Raw genomic sequence first — 18,348 nt, 5'->3', positions numbered from 1 at the left:
AGGACCGTTAACGAATGGAATATGGGGCAATCCCATTTTTAATTTTAATTTTTAGTAAGTGCCTATTGCATTTTTCTCATTATTTAATGCTAAAGATTTGGAGTCTACCTTTTACAGTTATACATTATGACATCACAGAATCACTGCAGTCTTAATTTTTGCTGACGTGTGTGAAGATAAATAGAAATCCTTCTCTCTGTTAATTAGTTAATATAATTAATATAGTTAATATAATTGCTTTCTGTAAGAAAATGCCTAAGATCAGGGATCTGGAAGCCATCTTGTTCTGCCTCCTCTGATGTATCTTCAACTCTTTACTCACTGAGTCTTTACTCTTATCATCGGAAAATGCTCAAGTTTCTCTGTCTGAAAAAACCAAGCAAGCAAACCGAAATCCCCATGCCAAACAAAACTTCTTTCTGATTCTATATCCTAAAACTATCTACTATGTGGTGGTTGTCACATGACCAAACGATAAAGAGTTGAACGTGAGTCTGCCTGTCCAATCACGTAAGTTAGTTCATGTGTCTGGCGTACATTGTCATGTGCGTGAATCCTCTACAAGTGGTTGTGCTTTTGTGTATTTTACTATACAGTACTGTATAGAGTACAGTAGTACAGTATCTTTATTACAAGCCCAGGATGTCCAGAAGCAAGTGTAAAAGCAGCAGTGATGTAGCTGGTACTGCTAAGAAGCGCCAAGCGATAATGATGGAAACAAAGGTGAAAATAATCGAGAGTGGAGTGACAAGAGGAAGAAGAAGTAACTGAAGAACTGAAGAGATTCACGTCGCAGGGAACGCAAGGGGATTTTCTTTATTTGAGGAGACACTGTTACCGTTTCTGAGGCACAGGACCTGAATGTAGAATGGTACACAAAGGTTGCATCAGCTGTTCAGAATGCGATCCATTCCTATAATGTCTTCTAGGACGAGAAAGAAAGAGCTACTACTCAGACATCACTGGATCATTTTTTCAAGAGGGTAGATAGAATTGAATCCAAGGAACCAGAACCTGTGCCATCAACGCCAGGCGTGAGTGAAACTGCAGCTTGCCCTCTGTCTCCCATTGTGATGATCCTTCAGCTCTACCATCTCCCACCTCCTCTCCCTCCTCCAGTCAGTAACTCTTCTTTCCTGTTCACTCGATGCCAGCCCCTGGATGCCAGCTGTTGTACTGTACTTCTGTGCTTTTCAAGGTACTGTACAGTAAGATTAACAATGTTTTATTTTTTGTGTTTGTTTGTTTTTTATGTATATTTGTGTGGAAAGTATTATAAGCCTATTATATAGTACAGTACTATATAGCCAACTGTGTTAGTTGGGTACCCAGGCTAACTTTGTTGCAATTACGCACAAACTGGACTTAGAAATACACTCTCGGAACAGAACTCGTTCGTATGTAGGGGACTAACTGTATGGCAATATGAGCTAATGAGAAGCTGATGACAGAGGAGAGAAAGCAGATAAGAAATGTTAGAGAGGAGTGATGGTGGATATCATAGAGATGATAATTTTGAGTAAAGAACTAAAGAAAGAGAGTGAACTAGCCATGTGGATATCTGGTGAGGAGCATTCCAGGCAGAGGACACATTATGTGGCAAGGCTCTGGGGTAGAAAGTGTTCCTGGTATTTTCAAGTAATACCAAGGAAAGCAGTACAGACATTAAATGGGAAAATAGTAGAAATGAGATCAGCGAGATAATGAGTAGCTCCATCATATAAGGTTTTGTAGGTCATAGTGAAAATATTAGCTTTACTTCCAAGTGAATAAGAAACCATGGGAAGACAGTGAGCAAGATCTCACTTAAAAATATTAACAGGATCACTGTGGCTACTGTGTGGAGAATAGACTCTAGGGGGCAAAAATAGAAGCAGGAAGACAAATTAGGAGGTTATTACAATAATCTACATGAGAGATGATGGTGGCTTTGACCAGGGTGGTGGCCCTGAGGATGGTTAAGAAGTGGTAGAATTTTAGATATATTTAATTAGACAGACTATAAAATTGTTGAAGGACTGGATCCAGGCAGTGTGAGAGAGAGAGGTCAAAGTTATCCTGGCCTGAGCAACTAGAAGAATACGCTTGTTATTAACTGGACTCTAGATTTGAGATTCACCAGCATATAAATGGTACTGAAAGCCATGAGACATGATGAGATCACCTAGGTAGTAGGAACTGATAGAAAAAAGCACTCCAAAAATGAGAGGTCTGAAAGAGGAAGAGGAGTCAGCAAAATAAACTGGAAAAAAAAAAAGAAAAAGGTGACTATCTTATGAGGGACTTTCTCTAGCACATGAAAGTAAAAAGTGGTAGATTGTGTGAAATACTTATGGCAGGCTAAGTAAGCTGAGGATTGAGAACTGACCAGGAGATTTAGCCACATGGGGTCATTAGTGCCCCTGAAAAGGGGAGTTTGCTGGAGTGATGGAAGTAAGGTCTGATTGGAATTCAAGTGAAATGGGAAAGAAACTGGCAGCACTTTCAAGGAGTTTTCCAGTAAAGGAAAGAACAGATATGGGATAGTAGTTGGACGGGAAAATGGTTCCAAAGAGGATTTTCAGAATCTGTGCTCTTAACCACTATGATAGACGACTTCAATTAATAAAGCTGAAAACTGGCCATCAGGGCTCACCAGGTGGCAGAGGAGCAGACACAAACAACTCATTGTACATTTAGATTCAATAAGAGCAGTGAATCCCAGATTAAGTACTATGGGAGGAGAGAGTGAGGCGGAGAAGAGAAAGATACCAGAGATGTCTTCCAAACTGGGTTTTAAAGAATGCCTAGGATTTCACCTGCCAGAGGTCAGGGAAAGAAAAGATGCAGAAATGGGGAGGAGAATATTTCAGGTAGGCAAAGGAGCTCCAAGGAAGCATACGAGGTCCAAAAATAATTGCATGGAAATGATGAATAATCCAGTGTACAAACAGTGTGCATGGGCAGCTGCTTGGGGTGCAGAGAAGGAAGAATGGGGTGGTGAATTAGTCTGGAAAGGACACCTTAGAATGGCCTTGAATGTCATAATAAGGATATTTTAGTTTTTGAGTATAAAGAAGAGAAATTATCAAACATTTTGAAGTGAGAAAAGTGACATAACTGTTTCTGAAAGATAAATGATGGGACTCGAAGAACAGATTAAAAGGGGGCCCTCTGTCAGAATAAAGCACGGTTAGCATGCTAAAAAGGAATCAGTATTCTTTCTTTTAATAAAAGTGAATGCACTAGATCTAATTAAAATTCTACTCAAGTGAATCCAACACCACCCACATGCTTTCCCCAAAATACAATTGTAAGAACATGGTTTCCTTGTAGCATTTTCCAAAGAAGCAACATTAGTTTAGGAAATTATAGGAAAAGGTAAAGTAGACATATACTAAATAAAAATAAGCACATGAAGGACAGAAAGTATCAAAGTTCAGTTTCTCCATCATCAGAAAATATTTATGAAGTTATTTATTGTGTTTTTTATGCTAATACCTACTAAAAGACTTAAAGGACCTTTAAGTATTTCTTAACATAAAATTTTGCTGAAAATGGCAATCACTTAATGAAGTTACAAAAATCTTCAAAATACTCTTCAATTTAAAAGATACAGACCTGCAAATCTGACCACACATTATGGACTAAATAAGTAGCTTTAATTTGGTGAGCCAGTTTTCATGATCTGGTTTTTCACATACCTATTTGATCACTGCAAAATCAAAATGAAAGTTAAACTAATTCATCAAAATTTATGTATTTCTTCTACAGCTGTTTACAGTACTCATTATGAAAGAGAATAATAAAGTAAGTAAAGTATACACATCAATTACTCTGCTCTCCTTTGAAGTGTTCTAAAGGATTTTTATCCCATATCCCATTAAATGCTTTCTTTGGCATTTTATTCCCTTAGAAAGTTTCCAGATAAGGACTAATTATAACATTTAAAAAATTATATAAATTATTGAGTTTTAACATAAGTGTTAAATGCTAATTCACAATTACAATAGAGTAAAAATGTTACAGTTTTTAAGTCCATGAAAAAAGTTTACTTCTAATCTTATGTTATATAAACAATTAAAGAAACTTTCAGAATAATATTTCAAGTAGTCTGAAACAGTATATCACTTGAAGACAATTTACTTAATTAGCAAGAAAAGCTAAACAAAATGCAGAAGAAATAATTCAGTGATCTTATTTTCTGTCTTTAGTAATCTTGCTGGCCAGAGATTCCAATCAAGTTAATCTTGTTAACAAGGCTAATACAAGGAGACCTATAACTCCACTCATATTAAAAATATCCCAAAGAATTTAAACTAAAAAGAAGCATGGGATAGCAAAAAGAAAACTTTTGTGGACTATGAATTTGGTCCTAGCTCTGGTTCTTTTAGGCTGTATGACTTAAGACAAGCTTTTAACCACTTTATCTTAATTTTCCTTATTACTATAATGAGGTGACTGTAACAGATACTAGGAGTATAATATGTAGTTCAACTAACCCTGGGGTGTAGCCTGAAATGAGATTATAATTTCACTGCTGTTGAACACAAACAAGTATTTACAAAATACTATGTATAAGGTGTAAAGAATGTCAATAAAATGAACACTTATATGCAACACCAAACTTGAGAAATAGAACATTAACAGTCTCTAGAAATTCCTATGTGCCCCTCATCTTCCCCACCTCATCACTTTGTCCACTCAGTTGTCCTCCCTCCCATAGGATACTATACCACTGAATATTGCTTGTGTGTATCATTCTTATGCTTTTCTTGATCGTTTACCACATATTTACATTCCTGAATTAATTATACCGTTTGTGATTGTTTCCAAATTATATACGGATTTTTCTATAGCGTTTAGATTCACAACATTCATCCACTTGGATACATGTAGTTGTAATTCATACACTTTCACTATGGCACAGTATTCCACAACAGTTTATCCATTCTCCTATTAATGAAATTTTCATTCCTAGACTTTTGCTCTCATAAACATTGCTGCTATTGATCATTCTTTTTTGTTGTTATTGCTGTTTAATTTAATTTTTTTTTAATTTGGCTGGGCCGAGCCGCACGGCTTCGGGATCTTAGTTCCCCGGCCAGGGGTTGAACCCGCGCCTGGGCATGAAAGTGCTGAGTCCTAACCGCTGGACTGCCAGGGAATTCCCCTTTTCCGTAGTTAAGAAATGGCATGTGGGGGAAAATGAAGCCCTAAAAGCTGGCTTCATTTCTCTTGGTTTCCATCTTCTCTTAGATATTTGCTGTGTAATTTTTAATTTCCTTGATAGTCTCTGATGTTCTCAAACCAATTAAAAACAAATTTAACTACAACATACTTGCATACACACAAACACACATACTTGTACACACACACCACACACTTGCATATATACACATCTCTAGCATTTTTAGTTTTTCTCAGAAGGAGGGTTAACCTTAATTACTTAGTCTGCTGTTACTGGAAGCAGGTTTCTATCATTTTCTTTGGTTTCTGCACATGCCATCCTGACTAGAATATGGAAGACTCCTGTGTGGACACTACATCCTATGCATTCAGAACCTGATAGGCTGCCTGCCCCACAATGAACAACCACTGGGTTAAAAAATATAACATGTGCAAGTCTTGGCAACTAATTAGAATGTGTGGTTTGATGATGAGAAAAGAAAAGAATCGAATATGATTTTAAGATTTCTAAAGCTTGAAAATGGTCATGCAATTCCCCAGAAATGACAAAAGAAGTCAAGAGACAGAAGAAAGAGGAACAGAATTGGTGGGAAGCTGACTTTGTTTTTTGGCTGTGGCTGAATCTGGTGTATTTTTAAGGTGCTTAAGGTACTTAAGTGAGGCTGTTCAGAAGCTGTTGCTCTATATTGAGAAATAGAGATTTGAACTTCAAAAAAGACGTAGGAGCTGGATACATGATTTAAGTTATTTGTTGTGAGGGTAACTGTTAAGAGAAAGAGGAAATATAAAGAGACAGCAGCTAAGTATAAAACACTAGAGAATTTCTGGACATACCAAGGGGATGAGTAAGAAGAAAAATGCTTACAGAAGACAGATGAGAGTTCAAGGTAGGAAAAGGAAACTTAGAGGAATGCAGCTTAATGGAAGACAATGAGGACGAGAGTTTGGAGAAAACAATTATTACATGATCAAATATGGCTGAAAGCTCAATAAAGATCTGGAATCAAAGAAGTTTTAAATAACATCTACTGAGTAATAAAGGCAGGCAGGACTGTGGAGAATTGGAGAGGTTTGAATTTTTAAGTGAGAAGAAATGTTCAGAAAAGGGTGTAGATGATCTTAAGTGGTCATCAAGAGAACAACAAACACAGTAATGAACAGATTTGAGGTCTTAAAGGAAGGCAGGCAGTCAATATTTGAGTAGATGTGAATTTGCACAATTTTGTGACTTTTTCCAACAAGGTTAGCATCTTGGGGTGAGTTTAGAGAAAGGAACCAGTTTTCAGGAAACCACGAGAAATTCACTTTCAGACATTTTGAAGATTAATATATGGAAAAGAGAATGGAGATAGGGACACAGATTTGGGAGTTATCTACATAGAAATGACAATTAAAATCAATGGTATATTGGGCTTCCCTGATGGCACAGTGGTTGAGAGTCCGCCTGCCGATGCAGGGGACACGGGTTCGTGCCCCGGTCCAGGAAGATCCCACATGCTGCTGAGCGGATGGGCCCGTGAGCCATGGCCGCTGAGCTTGTGCATCTGGAACCTATGCTCCGCAACGGGAGAGGCCACAACAGTGAGAGGCTGGCGTACCACCAAAAAAAAAAAAAAAAAAAAAAAATCAATGGTATATGTAGATATTTATATGTCATAATTTCTTTTAGTAAAAAAATAGGCTATTTTTCTTAGAGAAATTATACCTAATCTGAAAATAGCTTCTATTTCTGTTAATAAGTTTGGATTTGTTTTTAAGAACTTGAAAACTACCCTATTTTAGTTTGAAGAATAATCCTATTATAACGAAAAGGCAATCAGAATCCTAAAATTATAACTAGTACGAAGAAACATTCATGAAACTTGAAGGGACTGTGGATGTATGCTTGAGTATGGCAGTTGTTAAACCAAATATTATGAAAAATTCTCCTAATCCTTGCCTTTCTGTATAGGCAGCCATTATCTGGGGAAAACAGAAACAAAACATATGCAAGGCTGCTATTCTACCAGTAGAGACATGAATGGCCACACTGGCTATTTAAGATTGATATCTGTTCTAATTAGTTAAGTGTTTATGCTGTAGTGGTTGTGAAATATTTTAAATATAACCTCTGCTCATATTATAATATTATATTCACTGAATTACTTACATATAACATTTCAATATTTCTCAAATTCTGAAGTACATTTTACATATATTTCTTTATCATCACAACAACCCTTCAGGACAAAAGTGAATCATTAGAACCCTTACTTTAATAATGATTAACCTAAGATACGGTTGCTGCATAGTTCTTTGTTACTTACTGAAATCACGCTCAAATTCAAAGCTTCTTCTACTAATAACAATGACCCTGAATGAATTCACCTGAAAACTAAAAGTCACTTCACTTATAATACAGGATAGCTATTCTTATTGAAATGAAATCATCATACCATTTGGTGATGCCATAACAATCTTTAATAATATCCTGAAGTACGGCACGATAGAAGAGTGATTCAGTAGGCAGCTGAAAAAAAGGCAGATATATATGAGCATAAGAAACAAATAAAAAAGAGAAATCAAATCAATACTTGAGAGTCAGAACCATAAGTGAATGTTAGAAACCTGAGTTTGTTGCTAAACATAGGGGATAATTTTATAACTTTTCTATTCTAAGTTACAATGTACTTGGAGGCTAGTTCTCATTGAGAAAATAGAAGAAACTATAAAAGAAGTAGTAGTGAATGAGGAAGAAAAGGAATAATCAAAGAAAAATTAGCTAATGTCCCAAATGGAGTGTTTATCAGTTAAAAACGTAGAAATAAACTTCATGACCAACCAAGTCAGTCCTGTATAAGAGAGCAGACATGTAGGATGTGTGCAAAAGAGATAAGAATGTGCATCTTTCCTAATGGTAGTGGATTAGAGATATTACCAAGGATTCACAGCCAGAGAGAGAAGGTACTACCCTAAGTAAGGACATACTAAAATATGTCTGAGGCCTAAAAGATCACAGCATTGCTACTACAGAGTTGAAAAGAAGGGCCTTGGAAAGGACATGAGATCAGAGACTGAAGTCTCAGCAGGAATTCATTTCCTGGGGAAAAAGAGGCAGGAAGTGTCCGTGAAGGTGCAGAGGTAGGAAAAAAGGAATGGCTGAAGAGAAGGTCCCTAATGACGCATAAGAGTTTCAAAGTAGAAGGTAAAAAAGTACTATACATAAAAGAAAGAGTGCTTCACTGTAGCAATGTAAGAGGTACCCTTAAACTAAGAAAATACAAAAAGTTGCCAAAACTCCATCCACATCCACATCCCCATCCAACAGAGATATCAGCAACAACCACCTTGCTTCCATGCAAAGTTATTATCGGAAAAAAAAAAGGAAAAATGAGCAAATATGGAGGGAGGCTGGCAATACTGAATGCTTTTGAGAAGTCAAGTAAGTTAAAAACTAAAAACTCTCCAACTATGGGTAATGTTTTAAAGATAGAGTTCAGTGGAATGTGTACTTCACTGAGTTATCCTTTTGTAACTTCTATTCTCCTTCTGAGCCCCAAATTGTTATCTCCATTTGTTTTCAATGAGAACACATCTGGATTCAGGTGGAGTTTAACAGAAAATAAAACTTTGCCTGTGTGCTCAGGCAGAAAACCTACTCTACTGTCCCTTTCCCCCATCTAACATCAAGTTCCTACACTATGGGCCCCAGGTGCTGAGACTACAAAAAACCACAAGTTGGGAGTCGAGGGTCAACAATTATTTCCTGGGTCTTCACCCAACGGCATTGCCTTCTTAAGTCACTGGAGAATGTCTGACTTGTAGGGTCTTGACAGAGCACTTTGAACAACACAAGTTATATCCTCTCTGGATGTTCACAACAGTGAGGAGGGTGATTACAGTAGGAAACGGTGTTAGGGATACCACAGTCCCCAACTCAACTCCTAAAATAACTCAATGAAAGCAGACACAAATACATACTTGAGTGCTCACACTGAACTTTATAACCTTCAAAAGGCACACTCCTTATGAAAAATCTCTTTCCAAATACAACTTCTTGAGACAAAATCTGATTTCTAAACTTTCCTTTCTTGAAGATTTCTCCAAACATTTCATTAAGAATTTCCTCTCTCTAGATATATTTTCCATTTGATGTTTTTTCATCTTGAGTAATTTTTTTCTTCAGTACCCCAAATCTCTATCATCTGCTCCCCACTTTCCCCAAATCCTTTCAGTTCTCTCACAAAAATGCTGAAATCCCTTTTCATATATTAACACCTACTCTTATACTGTTCTACTGAAATTCAAGGCATTTTGGGAAATAAACTATTACATGAAGTGAAATATTAGTATTATAAATGACTGACAAAGTTCTTAACTTTTTAGTTGATTAGCTATAATAGGTAGGATTTTTATTTATTTTTAATATCTTTATTGGAATATAATTGCTTTACAATGGTGTCTTAGTTTCTGCTTTATAACAAAGTGAATCAGTTATACATATACATATGTCCCCATATCTCTTCCCTCTTGCGTCTCCCTCCCTCCCACCCTCCCTATCCCACCCCCATCACAAAGCACTGAGCTGATCTCCCTGTGAGGAATTTCATTTTTATGTAAATTTTATATGAAACTCCTAAAAATAGTCAAGTTGTTATTTGAACTGAAGAAGCCTAGCTCTGATGTCCCAGTAGTACCAAGTCATGATGCTATTTTGCCTCTCTGACACTTTGGCAGGGATAGGGTGTCATTCATTTTTTTATCATATACTTTCATTTAGGAAAGCAAAGAAACTCTTAAAAATAAAGCTCTCCTTTCCCATGCCTTTTAGAAAAATTATGTAAAATGGTATCCAAATAATTTAGAAATAAATGTATATTTATATTGTTATTATAAACTGATTGTAGGGCTTCCCTGGTGGCGCAGTGGTTGAGAGTCCGCCTGCCGATGCAGGGGACACGGGTTCATGCCCCGGTCCAGGAAGATCCCACATGCCGCGGAGCGGCTGGGCCTGTGAGCCATGGCCGCTGAGCCTGCGCGTCCGGAGCCTGTGCTCCGCAACGGGAGAGGCCACAACGGTGAGAGGCCCATGTACCGCAAAAAACAAAAAACAAAAAAACAAAAAACTGATTGTAGAAAGGCCACCAAAAAAGACCAAGAAATGTATTTTAAGCAAGAGAACATACAAAAATGGAATGCACAGAGGAACACAAACAGGATAGAATAAAATCATCATTTCCCAAGTTACCCTGAGTAAATAAGAGCTTTACAGCTGTTTCTTAAGAGAAAGGAGAGTTATGAAGTGCCTTCGAATGTGCATTCCTGGAATAACTAGGACTATCCATCCTGATAAATACAGATGGGGGTAAGTGGGAAGGAAGTCAACATCTCCCAAGCAGCCTGTGCCTGACTACTCCAGGAATAAGCTAGATGTGGCTCAGAGTTTACTTTCTGTCCTTCACAAGTGATAAATCAACTTAACAGTTTAATGCATTTTAAAATGGGAGGGAGCAGAAAGAGTACACCCTTAAAGTGTGTGTATATATATGTGTGTGTGTGTGTCTGTGTGTCTGTGTGTATATATATATTAGACATGCATTTTACAGGTCTAGTGGAAAGGGCACTAAGCTAAAAGAACACTGCAATTAACTGAGCTAGAATGCACTACTAAACTTCTGCTGTATATCATGTTCTCATGTAAGTCTGGGGAATACCCAACTCATAAGCTTGACTGTAAACATGAACAAGCCCTTGGGAAATTGAAAAACAGAGCACAAGTGCATTGGGGCACTATTATGATTAAGGCTCTTTCCTCTTCCAGACCCCAAAGGAACCACTATTTTGATCTGTACTGTAGTTAAGAGCTAGGGCTCCAGAGTCAAGAGACTCAAATCTCAGTGTTCACTACTTAACAGTTTCCTCATGTGTATCATGGGATAATAGTCCCGATCTCACAGGCCATGTATGCAGCACTTTAATTGATGAAGAATTGATGAAGAATTGATGAAGAAATTGATGAAGAAAACTTTGAACAGTACTTTGGTAAGCTCTGTGTTAAACTTAGGTATTCTTTTCATGATCATAATTATTAACCACCTGTAACAGTAACAACAGTTGATATTTATTGAACACTTACTATGTGATAGACATGGTTTTAAGCATTTTACATCTTTCACTCATTTAATCCTAACAAAAACTCTATGAGGAAGGTATTATTGTTACTCTTATTTTTTTATTATTATTTTTTTATTTTACAGATAAATTAAGCTATGGAGAAATCATGATGTGTCTCTGATCACTAAGCCAGTAACTGATGAAGACCAGCAGACTGCTGATGCAAACCAGCAGTCTGAGACTAAAGCTTACACACTTAAACAATATGCTCAAATGCCTTTAAAAAATCAGTTTTTATCAATTTTCAGATAGGTATAATGAGTAAAAAAAAAAACCACACAAAATTCTTAGCATTGTGTCTGGCCCAGAGAAAGCACTCAGTAAATGATACTTGTTGCTACTATTATGCTACTATTATTTTTAAAAATTCAAATTGACATATTAATCCTCCCTGAAAATAAGCAAAAGAGAAATTTCTAAAATTTAGGGCAATAAGAAAACTTTTGTGAAAAATTTAAAAGGAACTCTTAAAAAAATACTTTAAAATTCCTAATATGTTTCATAAATCTTAAGGTAGAGGAAAAGGCAATTACATGAATATGTGAAGGATACACTTAACATCTGTTTATATGTAAAAACCCATTTGGTTTTTGCAACTAATGACTAATGAAGTCAATAAAGAAGAAAGTTAAAAAACAACCAACTAAAATGTGTGGTTTGGACTATAGTTAAAAAATAAATTGAATGCTATACCTTGTTTATCTTTGCTTGAACTAAGCCCATAAAAGCCTGACAGTCAGTAATAACATTCCTTAGAAATATTTATAGACTGTTTAATATAGTATGAATAAATGAGACATTAGTACAAGAGTATAATGTGGAAGTTTTCCTAAAAGTTCAATTTACTTTTCCTGAGAATTCTCTTTTAAAGTAAATTCTCTTTTAAAGTAAACTTACAGAACATGTATAAGTTTGAATATGAGTAGGTGACAAGAACAGGTGATACTTATAAAAATCCATCAGGTTTTAGGTTCATCAGCAGGTCAAGTATGAAGAGTACTTTGAGAAAAACTATCACATTCATCAGTTGGATTAGAGTAAAAACGCTCACTTACCCCTTGGCCGACTGCAACGCGCTCCAGTGCCTTTAAGGAGAAAAAAATAAGACAAAGACAGCTGATATATTTAGTCTTGTCTTATAAGACTTATAAACACACTGTATAAGGGCTTGTAAAAGTGACATTTAAAAAGATTAATTAAATGATAACATATAAGTTTATACACTTAAAAGTGTTAATAACATTAAGGAATGTTAACTGGTACACTTGTATAATTTAGGGCTGATATATGGATGTGTGTCATGCACACAAACACATACACACCCCAACTGTATACACTCCTTGAATTTTAGAAGGAATTAGAAAACAGGAAAGAAAGAAAATGACATATTCTTGGCTCACTTTTATTGCAGCTAAAACAATCAAATAAATCCAAAACTATTATTATTTATAGACATACATAAACATATTTATATACATACTACTTTTTAACTTATTTTCTTCCAATTTTTTATAAATGTATAATTTCATCTTTTATTAAACAAGATTATATTGAACTGATTATAGTTGAAATCTTAGTTTAGAAAAGTACATATATTTTTGGTCTGCATGGTCAAATTCAAATCAAATTCACATATGATCAAGTCACCGTAAGAGAAAGTAATACATATTTTTGCAATTTTATAGGTAGCTGCTTTTACACTGATATTTATTTAAAATTCAAAACACTTTTATAAAAAAAAAATTATAAAATTTTCCCAATATTTATAAAATTTTATAAAGTTTTCCCAATATTTTATAAAATTTTCCCAATATTTCTCATAAATACTCATAATCTAACATACATGAAAGGATTTGTTATAATTTAAAAATGGAATAGGGCCTTCTGAAACTTTCAATTTTTTAGACATGCATTTCTACACTTACGTTGTTTTATAACTAAATTAGATATAACATTTTAGCTAAAATTTTATTTTTAAAGTTTTCCTTAGAAAATATTTCAAACATAAAGAAAAACAGTAAAATGTAACAGTGCATATACTTCCTACTCACATTTAAAGTACTCATATTTGCTTCAGATGGCTATGTCTTTATAAATAATACTTTTTAGATACAGCTGAATCGTGTACTTTTAAAACTGAAAGAAAATGTGCAGATTATCCCAAGTGCAATTTTCTCAGATGCACGAGGTCACTGACAATGGCAGGGTCTTGACACAAGCTGCACAGCTAGTTAGCAGGTGAATAGGAACTAAAAACTTGTTTTCTGAACCCCGGTTTACTTCTCATGCCCTCACACCATGAAGAGTTAGTGGGAAAATGAGTTCACGGTATAAAAGCTTGCTTTAAAGAAATTTTTTGAAGAAAAAAAAATGTAATTTTTCCATTGACTTCAAGGATACCTTCATGAACATCAAGAACCAGAGTGCTATGAATACAGAAGATAGTTACTATATAATTTTTGTATTAAATTAAGTAGCAACAGGCCCAGAACAAGTATGTTATTGAAGAAAACACTGAGTTTTCATTTACAGTACTGCTTGTGTTCATTTCAGATTAAATTGTTGTGTTACTTGCTTTGCTAAAAGGCCGAACTATCAATAATAAAGATACAAAAGTTTTTAATAATAAATGATTTGGCATCAATAAAAATCTCATATAACTCAGGACTACTTTTGGTATGTGTTGCTGATGTGTTTGTTTTAGAAATACCAATGATAAATTCTGATTACATAATAAAAGATAATCAGGTAGGTGATAAGCAGTTTCTTACAAACATTAATAATTTTTCTTGGCCAATAAATATACCAAGTGTTCGTTTCATACTAATCTAAAATATTTTACAGTTTTATCAGGCTATAAGTATGCTGACAAGATTGCACTAATGTAATTAAATTTTCCCCTCTGGTTAGTACCCTTAACAATTTATCTGAAAGTGTCACCAGAAAGGTATACTTCTCTCTCTCTCTCTCTCTCTGTGTGTCTCTCTCTCAACCCCTTAAGTTTTGAATATTTGTAGAAAAGGTCAGTTATGGAGCAAAAGGCAATAAAACAAGATGCACCAAAAGAAATATGTTCCTTAGACTTTCCTAGATTAGCATCAAAAAAAGAAGTCAAGGTGAGCAAAGACAGGGATAGAGTTTAGGAGAGGGGCATTCCATGAGAAGCTGACATTGGTCAGGCAAAGTTCTTAAGTGTGGCACGGTTGACAAATTCTACATTCTGGAATTTATTTTTCAAAAACTCTTCTTTTTGGTTTATTGAATGTTTATTTTTATAGCAAACATTTTTATTTTGTGGATATATTATATCATTTTATTTTCTAAGGGATACTAATAGTTATTTTATTTTACTTTGGATAGTATCCATTTCCTCCAAGTTGCTACTCTTCTATTTGTTTATCTGATCTCTTTTCTTTCATGTTAGACTTTCTTAGACAACTAGTGATTCTTGGCTTTTTGATAATTAAAATGTGGTAATCATAAACTTGATTAGAAGCACTGTGCTTATGAGTGAGGACTTTTAATTGTGGATCTCACCACAAAGGTCCTATTTCATTGTGAAATCCCTAATGCCAATACCTTTAGTCTTTTCTCTTAGGCTAATCAGATTCCCTATAAAAGACTATTTCAGTTTCTTGCCTAGAGGGTATAAGCTGCCAGCATTCTGGGAACCAAGTCATTCCAAGAATGACCTCCCATTCTAACAAGACCCTAAATGAGTATCATTTACAAATATAATGAAAGAAAGCCAAATTCCCAGAAAAGTATTTTAAGAGGACTCACAAAAGGAAATCATTATTTGAGCATAAATAAGATTTCGAAGTTAATTCTCAGATATGTGACCCAGAACACTAGAACACTTTTTTTATATTGCTGTGTTACTGGCAATATAAAAAATATTGAGATAATGACTACAAAATAGTTAATTTATCTTGGGATTGGGCATTAAACACATTATTTTAAAAGCTATATTTTAAATTTATGATGACAAAGTCCACTTATACCATTTAACTGGCATCTGTTCCTTTTTAAACCAACATAACACCACAAACAGAGAAGACTGTGGCTAAAGTGTTCTAGGTCTAAGGACACGAGCTAAATAAAGATTTCACTTAACTAGATAGTTACTTCATATCCCAGGTAGCTTAATAATATTTTTCCCATTTTATAAAAAATCAGGAGGCCAAATGATCTGCTACAAAAAAACACAAACATACCACAGAGCTGTGGATAAAGCACTACAGTAATTCTGTGTTTAAGACTTGGTTGTTGGTACATTTTATATGATAATTAAAGTAATTATATTAAGAAATTAAGTACTATAATGTAGAATTATAGTATAATTATAAATTGTTATCACACTGCATGCAGAGTAATGTTGGAAAGGTAAGTCATTTTCTTCCTCATAATTTGCAATGCACAAAAACATTAATTATGACACTCTGCAAAATTTGGCATTTAATGAAGCCAAAAATAAATAAATATAATTCTGCAACATCTGGATAAAACTCTAAGTCCAGGAAAAAAAAACAGTCATACCAAACATGCTGACATTCTGGCATTCCGGCCACAGCACCATCTCTCTTCCTTTAAATAGTGGCACATTGGAAATCCCCACTTTTCTTGGGTACATTCTGCAGACGGAATAAAAATACGGATTATTTAAATAAAATTCTTCCTCTTTTAGTTAAAGTAAATAATCTATTGAGAAAGCAAATCAGTCATTTGAAAGTCAAACAGTAGTTAAACATGTAAGTGGTAATGTTTAACAGTTCATTCCAGTATGTTAATTAAAAGCATATTAATGTTATGAAAATGGTATTTTCTCAACAACAGCTGTTTTGTATTTAAGCTCCAGGTCTGATACCAACCAATTTGCCAAAATTATTTCTCAAATATTTAGCAAAAGCAATTTAAAATGGAAATACTTTGCATGTTCAGTGTACCTACAGAAGATAAGTAATGAGATGCTGGGCATTTACTGCTGACCTGACTTTCTAATAAAATGGTTTATTAAATGTGACATTTGGCAATTTATTATAGAACAATATTAATTCATTCCTAACAATGTTGAAGCACCAATTTTTTTTCCAGCCACGATGTTCACTTTCCAGAAAATGAACAGCTGTATAGGCTCTTATTTTTTCACTCCCTTGACAGGCTGTAAGATTTTCAACTGTGATTCAGTTTGGCTCAACTGCATTTACGGTTCGAGTAACAACAAAAAAATCAACATTTTCTGCTTAATCACAGGTATCTGCTGCCCAACTCACTAACAGAGTTACACGTGCAACTTGCAGATGTGTAAGCCCCTTATGTACAACTATTAACTGCACAGGGTTTCTCAAAAGGAAAAAAAAAAATTTCTATTTTAAATTAAAGTCTAGAAAAGCTTAAGCCTATCAAAACTGTGGCAATTAAAAGAAAACTGAGATGAATATAAATTTTCTATTAGGTTAAGTAAAACAGGAACTAGAAAACAAGAAAATGCTTTAAAAGAAAATACTGTTGAGGTAGATTCCACTAAATAAACTTCTGTGTTATGAAAGGTCAAATGATTTTTTATTAAAATAGAGAAAATTTAAATTTCATGCAGATCATAAGCCTGTGATAGTGATTTCTTTCAGGTATTAAAGTAAGATTTACAATAGACGTTATTGATACTCAGATGGAAGGTACTGACCCTGCCCTAGGAATATAAATAATAATAATGCTAGTATCTATACAGCACTTAATATTGTTAGGCACTATTGTAAGTGCTTTAAATGTAATAACTAGCTTTAAATGCTAAGAGCGTTAAATGTATTAACTAGTCCCCACAGCAATTCTGTGAAATAGGTATACTATTATTCTCATGTTTCAGATAGAGAAAGTGAGCACAGGGAGGTTAAGAAAACTGCCTAAGTTGCAAATCTAGCACATGGCAGAGTTGGAATTTAAACCCAGGCAGTCTGACACCAGGGGCCATGCTCTTAACCACCAGGCTATATAAACAATTTCACTTTACAAGTGCCCAGGAATCATGGAGCCCTTGAAGCCTATCCAGTAACTAGGGACCCTGGACTACTTCTCTGTCAATTTCCAAGATGCCTTGAAACAGCAGTTTGAGTTTTACTGAAGGCTTTATGATTTAACTGAAACATGATTATTGCTAAATCAAAGGGTTACTCTAAGTACTTCAATTTTTTTCTTACAACTGAAGAAAGAAATATCTAAACTTTACTGCAAAGGGTAAGGGGCTAGAGAAATGGGGTTGTGGTCTTTTATTGAGAGTGTTAGGAAAAGTGCTAACCAATAAAACAGCTAGTTCTTTCCCTTCCCCCATCTGTTCTCTCCTTCTTCCTTGTAGTAACAGCACTCAATTTTTACCTGGCTATTCAGCTGCTCGGGTTAAAGACTGCAATTCCCAGACTCCCATGCAGTCACTAGGATAGCTAGAGGGTAAGTTTTGGCTAACTGGATGAGGGCAGAAATGATGTGTGCAAATGCTCAAAGAGGAGTGGGGGGGGCATGATCTTTCCCCCACACTTTCCACTCTACTTCATCCCTCGAATGTGTTCATGTTGGCAAGCAGATGGTGGAGCAACAAAATAGAAGGACTCTGGGTTCTTGGAAGGCTTTTTGGTGCAGAGCTCCCTTACTAACTCTGTCTACCTCTGGACTGAAACAGAAATATCCATCTGTCTTGTTGAAGTCACTGTTACTTTGGGTTTGAACCCATTTTGCACCTAAATCTTTATCTTAATGCTTCCCAAACTTTTTTGTAGCTCAGCCCTCTGGGAATATGGCAAATTTTGTACATCACAGTGGAATAAACAGATAACTGTGTTGAGGCAAAACCTATGGGATGAAGGAAGCAGTATCCCGGGAACTCCCATATAGCATCCACAGCACACTAGTTGAATACTTCTGCCCTAATTAATACAGAAGTCTTCTTTGAGGATGTGATATTTGAGCAGAGATTTAAACGAGGAAGCAAGCCATGTAAATATTAGGGGAAGACAATGAAAAACAAACAAACAAAGT

General features: G+C 35.2%; 1 protein-coding gene across 4 annotated transcripts in view; it reads right to left on the bottom strand.

The window, feature by feature from the left end:
* The window catches only part of METTL25 (methyltransferase like 25), a gene marked incomplete at both ends in the record, with an annotated part of 125,426 nt that overhangs the window by 44,866 nt on the left and 62,212 nt on the right, over positions 1-18,348 (bottom strand). For all 4 annotated transcript variants that reach the window (XR_014297439.1, XM_082666127.1, XM_082666125.1 and 1 more), the window contains 3 exons: positions 7,605-7,678; positions 12,378-12,407; positions 15,862-15,956. Coding sequence is in view for 3 of the 4 variants with exons in the window: in XM_082666127.1 (XP_082522253.1) it covers positions 7,605-7,678; positions 12,378-12,407; positions 15,862-15,956 (199 nt within the window). The remainder of the gene's footprint in view (positions 1-7,604; positions 7,679-12,377; positions 12,408-15,861; positions 15,957-18,348) is intronic.

Source organism: Grampus griseus (genome assembly GCF_964374135.1).
Source record: "Grampus griseus genome assembly, chromosome: 11".
Classification (NCBI taxonomy): domain Eukaryota; kingdom Metazoa; phylum Chordata; class Mammalia; order Artiodactyla; family Delphinidae; genus Grampus; species Grampus griseus.
This window is presented reverse-complemented; position numbering and strand designations above follow the sequence as displayed.